The sequence below is a fragment of the Bombus terrestris genome, chromosome 17 (genome assembly GCF_910591885.1).
Source record: "Bombus terrestris chromosome 17, iyBomTerr1.2, whole genome shotgun sequence".
NCBI classification, from domain to species: Eukaryota; Metazoa; Arthropoda; class Insecta; order Hymenoptera; family Apidae; genus Bombus; species Bombus terrestris.
The window spans coordinates 11,502,400-11,517,276 of NC_063285.1; the positions used below are offsets into that span (position 1 = coordinate 11,502,400).

Genomic DNA, 14,877 nt, shown 5'->3' on the forward strand with positions numbered 1-14,877 from the left:
AATAAGAGTTTACTATACCATTTTTCTTATAACTGGTGTTCTGATAATTGATAACAATGCATAATTATGTAAAGATGCAAGATTATTAAAAAGTAGGTAGAGTTTATTGGAAATAATTTCGCATTGATTTAATAAATAATTCTCAAGTGAAATTTGGTCCGTCTACCCTTAAGTTCGATACTAATGCTGTTCTTTCGTATAGCTTACTTACTTTTTCATAGTATGAGTTTTTATAAAAGAAGGCTTCTTTGATGAAGCAACTCTCCTACAATTCCCCGCTATAGTCCGTTGTATTGACGAACGAAAAAGAAGACTTATGCACATTCTTAAAACGGACATTACAAAATACGATTCAGTTGATCCATGATGACTGATTCGGTAAACTTAGGGGGTTAGGAGAGTAAAGCATGTCCTATTGAGGTGGTCCACCCATTATGCCCATGGGGGGCATACCTTGGATTCCATATGGTGCTTGTGGAGGACCTTGATTCCCAGCCATAGGAGAATGCAATTGCATTGCAGGACTTTGAATCTGTTGTGTTGGTGTTACTTGTCCACCAGCTGGCGATGGAACTACCTATAGGCAGCAGTGTTTGTTTATTTGTATTTTATTTTTCAAATACATGAAGTTATTAAATAAAAGATATCATTATCATTATTATTATTAGTTATATCGCCTACTATTATTATAGTATAGTTATATATATATATATATATATATATATATATATATATATATATATATATATATATATATATATATATATATATATATATATATATATATATATATATGTATATGTCATATAATAAGTAAATAATTAATATATTGGTACAGTATAATATAAACAAGTATTATAGAATATATTTAAATAAAAGTTTTTAACAGTAATTCAATTTTAACGTAAATTTTACACGCACATTCTAATTTTCTAATTTTTCAGTTAAGTAAAGTATAATAGATTTAATACATGTGATATAGCAATTATAATATTTTATGAAAGACTTTTGTTTTCTATAGGCAATTAAAAGATTCGTGCTCAGGTTAATCTAATCAATGCGCAAATCGTTTTCTCTGATCATATACATGTCTCTTTTAAATTGCAATTTTATGTAGGGAATGATTATTCTTATCTCACAAAAAATTTTGTAATATTCGATTCTGTAATACAATGAATAACAGTTGATAGGTTTACTACAAATTGTGTAGCAAATCTTTATAATTTTATTTGTATCACAGCCTTTAAAAAGATCCTTATTTAATTTTAGCTTATTCATAACTTTCTTGTTTTTCAAAGCATTCATCTTGAAATTAACATATAGAAGTATAATGTATGCATTCTTAGTTAAATGTAAGCTTGACTTTTCTTTATGTTTATAATTGCTTAAGTTTATATTTACCAACATATAATCTGATAATCGTACTTCTACATGTTGTTCTTTGTTAAAGATAAAAGACAGTTGCTTCTAAAAGGACTATTGGACAAATTAAACTCTTAATAAATTGGTATAAATTAAATACATTAATAATTTTAGAGACGGATAAAATCTCATTGAAAAGTGACACATATAATACAATGGCTGAATAAATGACTCAATTACAGAATACAACAGAACAAGGTAGTATATATAATAGTACATAATTAGTAGATAGATTTTATATAGAAATGCTAACAGGATGTTCTTTTTCTAAAGAAAAGCAAAAATTTGTTACGAATATGTACTAAGTATCCCTACCAAAGATATGTTATTTTTAGGCTTTCATTGATCTGTAAATGGAAAACGGCGATCTCTAGTCCCCATTTAACGCATGCAGTCAATGAACTTCACTCGAAACAGTAACTCTTCTTAAGAGCATTCGCAAACGTTCATGAACCAATTGCAGGGTTGATTAAATCCTGGTTTAATACTTTGAAAATGAAAAGATTTATCTATTTACCTGAGACATAACTGGAGGCTCTGAAGGAAGAGTCAAATTAGCTAATAAATCTCTAACTGCAGGAAATAGAGAACACTCAGATTGATTTGCACCATATTCAGCAAATCTTTTTAACTGTAAAGATGCAGCTGCCATTGCAGAAGCTGGACTTGGATCCCTTTTCTCTGCTAATTGCGTCAAATTTGTACTAACATCATAAACTAGCGGTAAAACCAATGACGGTGTTTCTCCTTGATACGGTAATGCAATCCTTGTTATTTGTAACTGTAACACAGACGGATGAAACGTTAATATAACTTTTATTATAACAAATTAATATAGATTAATGCAATATCGTCATTTTAATATGATAATAGTATTTTAATAAACATCTATGTATGTATACATACAAAGAAAAGGATTTTATTTCTGCAAACTAGTACAGCAGCCATGCCAGTTGGTACAATTGGAGTTCCAGAAGGAGGAATCCTTAAACACCATTGTACATTCCACTTAAGTTGTTGTTGCTGTGCTAATCCAGGTACTAATTCCAATTTCATTATTTGTACAAAATCTTTTAATACATTGAATGGGACGTTTAACATTCTACCAAAGCCAGAAAGTGTATTTGGTTTATATGGCGGTGCTGCTGCTCTCGTATCAAAAAATTTTTCTATAATCTGCAAAAGAAGAGGGAATATATAAAAATAGTTTTAAAGATATAAGCGAAAAGGATATTAAAAAACGAAAGAAAATTTGAATTATGAATTGAATTATGACAATTACTTGTAACTCTTCCAATGACCATTGATCTTTATGTTCAGGAAGTGGTTGCACCTTTATATGAAGAGACTGCAAATGTTGTGGATTTAAACCAACTCGACATTGTAAACTCTCTACCTTAAAGTGTACAACTCCTGGCTCTGTACTATTTACTGCAGTTAACTACAAATAATTTAATATATAACTTTTATAAATTGTGTTGTACTTTTAAAATATAATATACATAACTAGATAAAATATTCTTATTAAAAAATACTCTTACGCAGTCATCAGTTTGTATGAACCGTTGAAATTGTCTGCGCATATAAATGCACCCTAAAAATCTTTCAAGCGGTGAAAGATCAGGACCAGGAAGTCCAGAGGGATGTGGGGAAGGGCAACAAAGTAATTCCAAAGCTTCATGGGTTAGAAGCGTAGGTACAGCACCTGCCCATGAACGTTGTGGAAGTACCCTTGAGATATGGGTACCAGTTTTATGATCAGAAGCTTGTGGACTATGCAGTGCTGCATGTCCTGGACTCTGTGTAGGACGTGCTGGAGATGGTCTAGGTACACTAGGTGATCCTGGCCAATTAGAGGCTGCTGGAGAGGTCATGCTCTGTGAAGATGGAAACGGGCTTCCATCTATATGTCCTAAGTAAATAACCATAAAATCTCACTATATTATATTTCTAAGTCTAATAGAATTTATTACAAAAATGTTATGCTCTTATGTAATTTAATTGAAATTAGTGATATTGTCGCTATGTTTAGTAATATGCAGTTAATATAATGTTTAAGGTAATTTTTAATATTAACAATTATATTAAGATTTTAATATTTAGGTGCAACATTTAGTGCAACATTTTATAAAACATTTACTTATTTCTATAATACAAATAAAAAGAAATTATTAAACTATTAATTTGTATGACTTATAAATCAAAATTATAAACAATAGAAAGATGAGAGAAACATAATTCATACTATTGGATTACTACTTTTTTTAAAATAAATATAAGTTGTTAACAAATGTCATTTTTAATTGTATGATAAAAGCAAAGTTTTACCGAGAAAGATTGTTTATAACGTTATTTCAAAATCTACAAGTTTCTAATAATAAAAACTATTAAAAATGACATGGAAAAAATAATATACGTAATATATAACTTAACACGCGCGCGCGCGCGCGCGCACACACACACACACACACAAAAGAAAACAAGACAGAATGTTAAATAAATTGTTGATAAAATTGAAATATGTTTGACTTGAATAAAATCATATTCAAGTGTTCAAATGTGGACAAATTAGTTGGATCCAGAAATTATTAATTAATTATATCTTAATAGTATAAAGAAAAAACTTGTATATATATAGTTCAAGTGATACAATGTATCATATCCGAAAATATTGAATAATGTATGGATGATGCAATAAATACTAATACTAATACTAATATTACAGTACTATACCTGTTTAAGTGATATGATTTTGAAACAATACATATTGTAGTATTAACATTCTCAATTAAAAATTATTTCTTACCAGTTTGCATAAAGGATCCTGCTGGAGAATGTCCCACTTGAACATTACTACATGGTCCTGGTGAAGATGTTGGCATTAATCCAGCTGGACTAGGAACATGCATCGGGTTTAAAGGACTATTAGCGACTAATCCAGAACCTGGCGAAGGATGTGGTAGCATATTGGGAGTATTTGGTGGTAGTGATGGTGGTGAAGCCAAATTGAAGGAAGTAGCTGGACTACTTCCAAAACTTTGATGTTGACTCGTCTGAAGGAAATTGAAAATAAAAAGAAAATATCTTGTACCATTTGTACAGTATTGAAATGAATACAAAAGCTACCTGCGATATATTAGCAGTATGTGGACTAGCTGGAGTATGAGGATTACTACCAGAAGGTGGAGTCAAAGGTGGATGAAATCTTAATCCATCTCTTTGTTGTGCAGGTGATTGGGGTCCGCTTCTATGATGGCTTAGAAAACCTACATTTCCACTCCCACTACCGCCATCGCTATCCATTGTTACAGGAGAAGGAGGATTGTCATCCTCTGACTGAGATCTTCTGCGGGAAACTGCACTTTCATCCACATATTTGGATAAGAAGGCCTATACAATTAGCAAAAATAAATAATTAATAGAAAAATAAATTACATAAAATTACATATTCTGTATTTTAAGGTGTAATGTAAATTTTATAAAGAATAACTTCTTCGAAGTGAGATATCAAATAGAATTCTAATATTATTCTAATACATGTTCTAATATTATTAATATTTTATCATAAATGATTAATATTAAATCTAATACTATTAATTACTATTACCTTAAGACCTTGTGTAGGAGTGAACTCATCTACAACGTAACTTCTATCAAAACGGCTGTACGCTCCATCTCGTAAACTCACTAGACCACTTCCTCGTAGACGAAGTTCTAAACAATACATACCCTGATACGCAATTCTGACTAGAGTTACACATTGTGGCATGATAGTGAAAGTTTGTACTGGCACTTGAGGTCTCTATAAAAGGTACAATATAACTTATGGACAATAATAACAAAATATACAATATCTAACAAACAAAAATGAAATAAAACAAATTTTAAGAAAAACAAGTAATATTAAGATCATACCGAATTATAAACACAAAGTTGTGGAATCGTAGGCAATTTACTAATCGATGTAAGGGGTTGAAGTGTTTCATGTAGAATGTGTATAAGTTGGGCCAAATTTCTATGCGTATTCAAATGAGCTTCAAGCTGTTCCTTCATAATTGAATGAGCATTAGTAGTAGTGCTAGTTGGACCTATACATTAAATTTAAAGCTTTAAATTAGTAAAAATATATTAAATTAATAACGAATATAAAGGATGTTCACAAAAAGGTAAAAGATATATGGGTCACTAGAATGAACATCGTGTGTAATTGATATAAGATAAAAAGTAATATTTACTTTTTCCAAAAATCAATTTAAATGCTTTATCATTGGTACTCCATTGCACAGTAACGGTAGCTCCACGGTTAGGACCATAAGTAAGAACTAACTTACTATAGTTATATGATTTTATACTAACCATATTGCGCAGATTATATTTTTCTGTAACATAAAAAGCACAAAGGTTAATGATTTTAATAACATACAACTTCCAACTCGATATTATTTTCTAATAAAATTACAAGCTATACCCATTTTAAAATATTCTGCCAAACCATGTACAATAGAATAAAGATATACAATTTGAGCCCAATCATTGAGTAACGCATCTACTGTTCGCGAAACCGTATCTGCTGTACCCATTTCATATTGAAAATATACTGGTCTTCGTAATCCTAATACAAATTAAACAGGTTACATATAGATTATTTAAATGTATTATAATATATATGTTATTTCTTTAAAGTATTGAACAATATATTACCTTGTTCTTTCGGATGGCTGCTGGATAAAGGGCTACCATAGAATACAAACTCAGCCATCCATGTTTTAGCCATACCTTTGCCTTGAACTCTGATTGAAACACTGAGCAATCTTTTAAGAAGAGCATACCAAGCACAGCTAGTACTTACACCTGCAAAAGGGGCAGGTAACTGAACCAGTTTTAAAACTAATGCAGTAGCATTTGCTTCTACTTGAAGTCCTTGATGAGCTATATCTCTCCTAGTTAATTCTTGTGCTAATGTTACAAATGGTATCCTTTCATCACAAAGTGCAACCACATGTGCTAACTCCGGAATAAAATATGCAGGTTGTTTGGATCTTCTGTTCTGTAATGTAGTACTGGCATCAGATCTTCCACTGGTTCCTGTACTTCTTCGTTTAAGGCTATTTGTTTCAGAAGTTTCTGTGATACATTAAATATAACCGTTTATTTGTTCTTCTATTAAATAAAAATTTAATAACATTATTATATTAGCGCATCACAAATTAATATACTGACCATTATCAACACTGGTGAAAGGACCATGGGTTATGACGAATGTATCAAACTCGATTAAGCTTTGAACTTTCAAATACATTTTTGGAATTTCTGTCTCAATGCTATCATCATGAGGATCGTCTTCTATGGAACTATGCTTTACTACAGCAAGGTAAAACGAACATTCAATCTCACATGGTGAAGTTTCCTTTTCCTTAAATGCCACTATTAAAATTACTGTAGGATGTCGATGAAGTTGAACAAACATACGATGTCTACTAATCTTTGACATTGGATGATCAGGATGAAGAAGTACTGGCAAACGTTCATGAGATGTTGCTGGGAGATGCTGTAGTGTTTTCTCACATCGTCTTTGTGTTATCCAAAATCTGTGATATGAAATAGAATAAAATATATTAAAAAGTAGACAAAAGGAAGGGGAGGGGGGGAATAAAATGAAGCGAAAATTAGAACAATATTACCTTAGTTCTGATATTAACGTCGGAAGACGAGAATGATCACCATTTAATGCAGCAGTTAATTCAGGAATCAAAGGAACTTCATATTGAGGCACATGACATTGCAACATTCCAGTATGTGTATCAACAGTAACTAATAAATGTTCTGCTCTTAAACAAGGTTGCAAAATTGGAACAGAAAGAATAGCAGGTGAACCGGCTAAAGTACATTCAACATCTTTCAACATTGTTTGCAGTTCTTGCTTCAAATCTAATAATCTACTTCTGGTACGTACATATATTGTATGTACTAACAAACATTCCATTGATAACTGATCCGACCGAATTGCCCTGTCTGCTATTTCACTTTCTTTGCTACCTAAGGATGGAACATGTACTATTGCAAGAGGCCTTGCAGGATCATGTTGGTCAACCTGAACTGTTAATTTATATCCCAGCTCTGATCGAGGATCTTTGCTAGTCAGTTCTCTCCAATAAGAGACAGAAAGACATTTTCCTGGTGTATATTCATCCACGTGAATGTGATCATCCAATCTATCTCGTATTAATCGTAATGTTTGAGAGTAAAGTACTTCTAGCTGTAGTGATTGACAGAAATAGTGCAAAATATGGTAAACTTCAGATAATGGATTTGAACTCTCTGCCAATCTTGACTGAACCACCTTGCAATTAAAATTATTTACTTGAATATTGAGTAATTAAAAAATAAAGTAAATAACATAATGATTTGTTAAAAAAGATGATACTTGATGTACGTAACGAGTTTGCAATGGATGCACCAAAGCTTTTCCATCTCCTGTTTCTCTGTCTGAAACTAAAATTTCCAATTCTAATAATCTCCAAGGTACTGTTGGACCATCTCCCATTACTGTAAGTGATACTGAAAATTCTTGCTCCACAAGAAATGTTACTCTTCCTGCCTCAATCTTTAAATTGCGCATTTGTGGAAGCAGATTTCCAGTAACTAATCTATGTTGAATAACTTGATTTAATCTCTGCAGGGTAGTTCTTTTCTCTGCTGGTGTAATCGGATCTGGAGGGACAATTCTTTCCTATTGAAAGAATACGTGCCTATTTAAGTAAAGTTTGAAACTGAAACAATTATACTAATCTAAATCTACTACTAAATCTAAGTACACTGAGTATAATTATAAGTATCAGTAAATTAAAATTACTCTTATGCATGCTGGTAGACGACTATATGTTCCAGTTGTAAGAACTTCCACTGCAGCAGGAATATGGAAATTAGGTAATCTTGCATGTACTAATGTCTCACGAGCCATTCTTGCAAGCATATCAGCTGTATCAACAAAAAGCAGTGACTGCTTATCCAAAAAGGCCATTATATGCTGTTAAAAAAATTCCTTTTTAGTCAATAATCATTCGATTGTACAATAGATTAACTACATCAAACACTTAAAACGTCGCAATGAATAAACAAAATATTAATTTTTAATATACCGCAGATTTATCAACTTTGGAAGCACTGTTAGCCCATTTAACCAATGCTAATAATCGTACATATAGCTGTCTAGTTCTAGCTGAAAAGTTATAAATTTCTATTTTACGTTCCATATCAGTTTTCCGAGGTAATCTGTAAAGACATATTACATTTCGGTTAAAATGAATATTTATGTATAATAATAATAATAATAATAATAATAATAATAATAATAATAATAATAATAATAATAATAAGAAGAAGAAGAAGAAGAAGAAGAAGAAGAAGACAAATAGTTCATTTTTCAGCCTCCCAGCCATAAAAAGAGACCTGGTTTATAATTGTTATTCTTACTTGTCCTGCACTCTCAATCACACATTCTTCTGATACATATATTTATACGCTTCTCTTATCAGACTATTTAACTACTAGCTAAACAATTGCCTATTTATCTAACTATACTTATTTAACTCTTAAATACTCATGTATCATATATATTATGCATATTACTTCCATTAATTTACATTGAATAATGTTCAAACTATATCAATTTTCATATACACTGAATCTCTACTTTATGCAATGTAAAAGTATATGTAAATTTTCTTACAATTCGGCTAAAACTGTGAGTTCATGGTAAGTACGTTGTATGATGAAATCAATGAGCATGCCAAGAGAAATAGAACCGCCACGATTTCCTTCCTGTGGGATATTGTTAGTTACAGGTGTTTGGTGACCCTCTAGTGGTATTGGAGTCATTTTATATTATACTGTAATTGACAAATTCAAAAGTCAAATCAACATAATTAGGATGTAGATATCTATAAATATTAACTTGAATACCAATAATATAGTACTTGTATATGATATTATATATAATATACGTACATTATGATACTATATGTCTGTAGTATTATTATTAATATTTATTAATTATTTTACATTAATTAATTCGAATATATTGCATCAAAATTGCAAACTAGTTATTTGAAGGTGTAAAAATGATAACAAAATTGATTATTCATTTTCATACTAGTATACCTGTAAACATATATGTAATAAAAATATATCAACAATGAGGGAACAAACACAACAGAAAGAGATTAACATAAAATAAACATATTCTCAACTCCAACATTTACCTTTCGATCGTATACACTATAATAATATAATAGTAAGTGAAAATAGCTACTTTTCAAATATGTCATGAACGTTGGAAAACTAGATAGGATACCCTTTCATGGTGGCTCGTTCAAATTATTTGTATATTTCGATTCGAGTTTACGTTGCATTGCTACCACAAAAATAAATTAAAATGACTGTTTATTAACAAAAACATATAAATTTAAATATACCAATAAAAGTTCGAATGAAACATTTTATTAATTTAATTTCTCTTACTTATCCATCTACAAAGGCAATCTTGTAACTTATTAAAATTTTTTATCAAATTACACATTATAAATTATTTTAAAGGATGTTAATTATTTTCAAAAATAATTCATAAAGTTTACAAATTCAAATAATATATGAACATAATTTATCAGAAGATTTAATACTATTATTAACTAAGTATTATTTATTTATTTCCCATAATTTCATATCAATTTAAAAACATCATTAAAAAAGTAACGATGAATAAATAGTATGTTTAAAAAAATGAAGGATGATTAAAAATCTCTTATAACATAATATACATACTGAAAATTAAAAAATTAAAAAATAATTTGATTATAGCTATAGATAAATGTTTTAATCCTGAAGTTGGCATCAATTCACACGTGCTTATGATTCGGTAGTACCAGTAGTACATGTTTAGGCTTACGTATCACATGTATTTCTAAGCTCATTTGTTACTTCTGAATCGTTTAATTCTATTGAATTCAACAAAATTATTTACGAAATTCCATAAAAATAAATAGAGATAATGGAAATATTAAATGAACCTGTTCGACAAGAATCAATGATGTAAGTAAATATAACCTTAAATTAGGTATTATAAGAAATAAATAAATTTCATAATTTGTTTTTATTATATTTATAAATTTTTAAAGGTGATCAGAATAAAATGTTTTGTAAAATGATGTAACTATTAAGTACTTGTTTTATTTCTAGTAAATAGAATAACATAACGTCAACAAATTATCTGGAATGCTACCATATGTGATTAAAATTATGAATAATTACATTTTTAGATTATGTTGCATCTGCGGTATTGGTATTGAACCAAATCCAGCGAATATGTGTGTGGCATGTTTACGAACTCAAGTAGATGTCACCGAGAATATCCCAAAGCAAGCAACAATTTATTTTTGTAAAGGCTGCGAGAGGTAATATAATACAATTTATTTTCCTATTTGTTAACTTCTAAATGAGACGGTAGAAAAAATAAACATAAAAGAAATGATAAAATCTTTCTTATTCAAAATATTGGTTCATCTTTATTTTCTCAACAAAATTATGCAGCGGATATGAAAAGGATATGAAAATTGAAGTTGAGCTTTTAAAAATGTATTATAATTATTCTTATATTGTATATATTTACATTTATAGCCTATATTACTATAAAGTACTGCAGTAATAACATTGCTGTTGTGAACATTCTGTTTATTAAACCTTTTTATATATTTGTTCAATTATCTTTCTGAAATTTACAAGATAAGGAAAGTTTAATTGTTTTAGGTACCTACAGCCACCTGCAGAATGGATTCATGCGGCATTAGAATCCAGAGAGTTACTAACATTATGTTTAAAAAAGCTAAAAGGTCTGAATCGAGTGAAATTAATTGATGCTGGATTTGTGTGGACAGAACCACATTCTATGAGATTGAAGGTATTTATTATTTAATAGTTTTATTATGAAAAAATCATTTTATTATTACACTGTATCTTTAGGTAAAACTAACAGTGCAAGCTGAAGTTATGGGTGGAACAGTCTTGCAACAAGTATTTATAGTTGAATATACAGTAAATCATCAAATGTGTAATGATTGTCATCGAACAGAAGCTAAAGATTATTGGCGTGCATTGGTAAGATTTATACAATGTGTAAAAGGTATATAGCATGGTCGTAAAACTGGGAAGAAGCTTTTGAGTGTTAAAACGCGTAATTTGCCCAAGTACTTTTAAAGGCGTTACAATATTGATTTAGCTATTTCAAAAATATGTGTTCTGGTCCATGGTAACTAACAGGCTAATTTTTATCAGTGTAGTAATTCTTATTACGCAAAGAATGGCAAATACTTGGTGCCATATAGCTTTTATGGACGATTACGAGCAGAATATAATTTGCAAATAACTTTTACAACTCGAAATTTAAATTGCCTCTGAAAAGCAGCTGCTGCCCTAGGTGTGATGTCAATGAGTATACCTTCTTAGGTTTTAATTTACGACCACGCTTATATCGTTCTTACCTGATATACTTTAATTAGCCTTATATTAAGAGCATTGTAAATTTCACTTGTAGTAATAAAATTATTTTCTCTGTTTACAACTTACACTTTACAAAGGTACAAGTACGACAAAGAGCAACAAATAAAAAAACGTTTTATTATCTAGAGCAATTAATTTTGAAGTACAAAGCACATGAACAAACTTTGGGCATAAAACCTATTCATGGTAAGAACTCGCAATTATTTAAAAATATTATTAGATAAATTATCAAAGAGTTTAAAGTTTCTACTTACTAAATGTAATAATTTATTAAACTCATTGCGAACTTTTACAGAGGGTCTAGATTTCTTTTATGCAAATGAAGCGTCAGCACGTAAAATGGTTGATTTTCTTTCAAGCGTTATACCTTGTCGCTATGACCATTCTAAAAAACTGATATCACATGATATTCACAGCAATATCTACAATTATAAAATTACATACAGGTAAAGATCGTTTACATTAGTAAATTGATATAAAAATATTGGATATGAATACTTTCATTATTCCTTATTATGTAATTAACCATTAGATTGCTTGTAGTTGATTGCTTGTAGTTATTTATACATTACAATTTTTTAAATACTTTTCTGCCCATTTTTTGCATCTAATACCAGATCGCTTTACGCCGCTTCGTTTTTTATATTCAATTCCTGTGTCTGTATATCTTCTTCTGTTTGCATAAAGAACTAATCTTTACCACAGTATCGTATGAATAACATGTCAATTGACCTACATGATTCCACCACTGCTTCTGTTCACTTGGTTTATGCAATGGAATCATTCATAATAACGATCCTCTAATTGTTTTGAACAATATGTAATTGTAATTTCTCTTATAGTGTGGAAATAGTTCCAATATCAAGAGATAGCATAGTATGTCTTCCAAGAAAACTAAGTCATCAACTTGGAGGGATAAATTCAATTTGTTTAGTATATAAAATTACAAATTTTGTACATTTAATAGATGTATCAACTGGCCAAAGTACGTGTAGTTCTCTAAAATTTGATACTTATTTATCTAATTTCCAAAGTAAAATTTAATTCACAAAAAATACTATTTATTTATTTAGTTGCAGAATTAAGCGCTACACTTTACTGGAGACATACTTTCAACAGCATTTGTGACCCAAAGCAATTAATAGAATACACAGTAATGGATATTGAGCAAATAAAATTCAAGGATAGAAAATTTTTTCCTGGACAGGGAACTATTTCAAATAAGGTATCTATTATGTATCTAATTTTAATATTTTCTCTCAAATATAATGTTCACAAGGGAAGGATTCTTTTCGATCAAAACTAAAATAGTATAAAATAACCAAATGGTTATGAAATTATATACGTACGTATGAACGTTAATACGAACGTATTAACAAAATTACGAACAAAATTTTAAAACGTCAAAGAAAACTTTCCTTTGTAATATTCCTTTCAATCGGTACAAATTTATACATCTTTGCTTACAGTCATATCTTTGTTTCTAGCATGTTATAGCAGATGTATGGGTAGTTAGAAGTTGCGATTTGGGACTGACTGAGAACTTAATTCATACACGCACTCACCTTGGCCATATATTAAAACCTGGTGATACTGTCCTAGGGTAAAAGAAAAGGATAAAAAAAAAAATAAGGCGCTAAATAATAAATAATCTAATTGACAAAAGTTAAAAGATGATTTTATATTTAGGTATGCTCTTAATGAGAGTAACATTAACGATGAGAATTTCGAAATGTTGAATAAAGACGTAGTACCAGACGTAATTTTAACCAAAAAAAATTATACACAAGATAGAGCAGCACGTCGCAGAATGAGAGATTGGAAATTAAAACATATGATACAAGATAAAGACAATATGGTCACAGATAATAAGTAAGTTGTATAATTTTCTATTTAAAAATAACTATTTACTTGGATATTTAAAACTAAGTATAAAGTAAAATTATATATTTCCGTTTACTTTTACATTGAAAAATTAAATTTATAATTATAACACTATTTTAGTGACTACTATGAGTTTTTGGAAGATCTTGAAGAAGATCCAGAAATGAGACAACACATAAATATTTACAAAGATTCTAGGAAATTAATTCCAGTTGATACTAATGAGTTATCTGATCCCAATTGCCCACAAATTACTCTTGAAGAAATGCTTGACGACCTCGCATTTGATGATATCGAAGTTCCCCATGTTTTGTAACAGTACTTTGTATACTATTAATTTGTTTTAACTTATCCTAATAGTGCTTCGCATGTTTAAAGTGTTCATCAGAATAGTTTAGACATAACTATAAATAACCCTAAGGGTTATAAAACATAAGAATATAAAATACAATAGTATTATGAAACAAATAAATTTAGTTTATTATTTTTAATATTTAATATTTACTAGTTATATAATATTTACTTGTTCAGTGTGTGTGTGTGTGTGTGTGTGTGTGTGTGTGTGTGTGTAAAGCATTAAAATGTTTATATAGTCATGTTCTTCTCTATACTCCACTCGGTCAGGCCATGAGTTAGTAGAGGCAGAGATAGAGGTGGAGGTAAACATAAGGCGCATATGACGCCTACGAATACAAACCTAAACCTAACTTTTATCTTCTGCTTATAGTATGTATACATATGTATAAACGATAATTGGGAAAGTTTAAAGCTTCGTGTACAACTGCATGTGGGATATTCTAAGAAATGTCTATTGTAACTCAATTGAAAATCAATATCATCAATGTAAATATTGGGCTTTGGTTTTTGTTAATTTTTTCAATCGGACAGTCGCGAGATAGCCGGCAACACTTGCATAAAATAACAAGCAAATGAATAATTGATATTATCTTATGAAATAGAATAATTGTTATTATCGTGCGCATGCGATACCGGCGGCCGGCCGGCTTAAGAAAATAATAA

At 29.8% G+C, this 14,877-nt stretch overlaps 2 protein-coding genes across 2 annotated transcripts; one reads left to right on the forward strand and one right to left on the reverse strand.

Annotated features, from left to right (window-relative positions):
* Positions 1-226: 226 nt before the first annotated feature.
* Positions 227-9,802, reverse strand: LOC100645659 (mediator of RNA polymerase II transcription subunit 14). The gene is made up of 20 exons (XM_003402008.4): positions 9,684-9,802; positions 9,430-9,582; positions 9,152-9,311; positions 8,562-8,694; positions 8,276-8,449; positions 7,847-8,152; positions 7,104-7,762; positions 6,643-7,010; positions 6,124-6,546; positions 5,891-6,034; positions 5,658-5,801; positions 5,338-5,510; positions 5,030-5,224; positions 4,549-4,812; positions 4,229-4,475; positions 2,964-3,334; positions 2,705-2,863; positions 2,329-2,598; positions 1,940-2,203; positions 227-577 (listed from the first exon to the last, which is right to left on the reverse strand). The coding sequence occupies exons 3-20, from the start codon at positions 9,298-9,300 to the stop codon at positions 413-415; spliced, it is 4,608 nt and encodes a 1,535-aa protein (XP_003402056.1). The 5' UTR covers positions 9,301-9,311; positions 9,430-9,582; positions 9,684-9,802; the 3' UTR covers positions 227-412.
* Positions 9,803-10,326: 524 nt separating this feature from the next.
* LOC100644583 (60S ribosomal export protein NMD3) lies at positions 10,327-14,325 on the forward strand. Its single transcript, XM_003401999.3, has 11 exons — positions 10,327-10,509; positions 10,737-10,871; positions 11,224-11,374; positions 11,437-11,571; positions 12,051-12,159; positions 12,269-12,419; positions 12,816-12,958; positions 13,047-13,198; positions 13,461-13,576; positions 13,663-13,845; positions 13,978-14,325. Exons 1-11 carry the CDS (start codon positions 10,469-10,471, stop codon positions 14,171-14,173), a joined length of 1,512 nt encoding a protein of 503 aa, XP_003402047.1. The 5' UTR covers positions 10,327-10,468; the 3' UTR covers positions 14,174-14,325.
* Positions 14,326-14,877: the final 552 nt, after the last annotated feature.

Excerpts from the sequence above, each read along its gene's own strand:
- LOC100645659 (XM_003402008.4), bottom strand. The coding sequence starts at position 9,300 with ATGACTCCAATACCACTAGAGGGTCACCAAACACCTGTAACTAACAAT. Across the intron at positions 7,011-7,103 it reads ACGTTAATATCAGAACTAAG|ATTTTGGATAACACAAAGAC; the intron begins GTAATATTGTTC and ends TTCATATCACAG. Across the intron at positions 6,035-6,123 it reads CAGCCATCCGAAAGAACAAG|GATTACGAAGACCAGTATAT; the intron begins GTAATATATTGT and ends AATTTGTATTAG.
- LOC100644583 (XM_003401999.3), top strand. The coding sequence starts at position 10,469 with ATGGAAATATTAAATGAACCTGTTCGACAAGAATCAATGAT. Across the intron at positions 12,420-12,815 it reads AATTATAAAATTACATACAG|TGTGGAAATAGTTCCAATAT; the intron begins GTAAAGATCGTT and ends TTTCTCTTATAG. Across the intron at positions 13,846-13,977 it reads AATATGGTCACAGATAATAA|TGACTACTATGAGTTTTTGG; the intron begins GTAAGTTGTATA and ends ACACTATTTTAG.